At 71.3% G+C, this 1,483-nt stretch overlaps 1 protein-coding gene across 1 annotated transcript in view; it reads left to right on the plus strand.

Moving 5' to 3' along the window:
- Positions 1 to 1,483, plus strand: part of AMHR2 (anti-Mullerian hormone receptor type 2) — a 7,963-nt gene that overhangs the window by 2,230 nt on the left and 4,250 nt on the right. The window contains exons 4-5 of the mRNA XM_026045103.1: positions 210 to 319; positions 1,379 to 1,480. Of these exons, the coding sequence (XP_025900888.1) occupies positions 210 to 319; positions 1,379 to 1,480 (212 nt within the window). The remainder of the gene's footprint in view (positions 1 to 209; positions 320 to 1,378; positions 1,481 to 1,483) is intronic.

Consider the following 1,483-nt stretch of genomic DNA (forward strand, 5'->3'; position numbering starts at 1 on the left):
CCCCCCTGTCCCTGTCATGCCCATGTCCCCTGTCCCTATAGTGCCCATGTCCCCTGTCCCTGTGGCCCCCCTGTCCCTGTCATGCCCTTGTCCCCCTGTCCCTATAGTGCCCATGTCCCCTGTCCCTGGTGTCCCCGTGTCCCCGTCCCCGGGCTCCGCGGGGTCCCCGGGGTCCCCGGGGCCAGGGCACATGTCTGTCCCCCCCGCAGGGCTGCGGCGGGCCAGGGCGCGGGGGGGGCGGCCGCCCCGGGGGGGCTCCGCGCCCGGGACCCCCCCCGAGCTGCCCAGCCAGGAGCTGCAGGCGCTGCAGTTCCTGCAGGTGGGGGCACGGGGGGCACAGAGAGGGGCATGGCATGGGGGTACCCGGGATGGGGGGCCCTTGGGTGCCCAGAATGGGGCTACCCCGGGTGGGGGTGCCCAGGAATGGGAATAGGGGGACCCATGGGTGCCTGGGATGGGGGGTCCAAGGATGGGAGTGCCCAGGGATGGGGATGGGGGGCCCTGGGGGTGCCCAGGGGAGACCTTGGGGGTACCTGGAGCTGGGGGTGCCAAGGGGTGCCATGGGGTTGGGATAGGGGGTGCCCATGGGTGCTGGGGGTGCCCATGAGTGCCAGGAACTGGAGCTGGGGACACCCCTGGATGAGGATGCCTAGGGATGGTGGCACCTGGGGGTGGTGGCACCCATGGGTGCCCAGGATGGGGATGCCTGGGGACAGTGGCACCCGTGGATGGTGGCCGCCAGGGATGGTGACACCTGGGTGCAGTGGCACTCCGGGGTGGTGGCCCCATCGCGGTGTCCCGTCGCACCCACGAGACACCAGGACACCATGAGACACCATGGAGCTCCGGGACGGGGACACGGGGACACCAGGGACATGGGAGCCATAGGGACAGGGTGCCCTAGGGACAGATGTACATGGGGACGGGGGTGCCATAGGGTACAGGGTGCCCTGGGGACAGGCGGACAGGGGCAGTGGGGACCCTGCACCTGGGGACACCAGGGACATGGGTGCCATAGGGACATGGGGACATGGGGACAGGGGTACATGGGGACGGGGGTGCCCTGGGGACAGGGGGACAGGGGCAGTGGGGACCCTGCACCTGGGGACACCAGGGACATGGGTGCCATAGGGACATGGGGACATGGGTGCCCTAGGGACAGGGGTACATGGGGACGGGGGTGCCATAGGGTACAGGGTGCCCTGGGGACAGGGGGACAGGGGTACATGGGGACGGGGGTGCCCTAGGGACAGGGGTACATGGGGACGGGGGTGCCATAGGGTACAGGGTGCCCTGGGGACAGGGGGACAGGGGTACATGGGGACATGGGTGCCCTGGGGACAGGGGGACAGGGGCAGTGGGGACCCTGCGCCCGCAGGTGCTGCAGGCCGGGCGCTTCTCGGCCGTGTGGCGGGGCAGCCTGCGGCGCCGGCCCGTGGCCATCAAGGCGTTCGCGGCGGGCGCGCGCGGGCGCTTCGCGGCG

This window comes from Nothoprocta perdicaria, unplaced genomic scaffold, assembly GCF_003342845.1.
Source record: "Nothoprocta perdicaria isolate Ctin4 unplaced genomic scaffold, notPer1 scaffold_398, whole genome shotgun sequence".
Classification (NCBI taxonomy): Eukaryota; Metazoa; Chordata; class Aves; order Tinamiformes; family Tinamidae; genus Nothoprocta; species Nothoprocta perdicaria.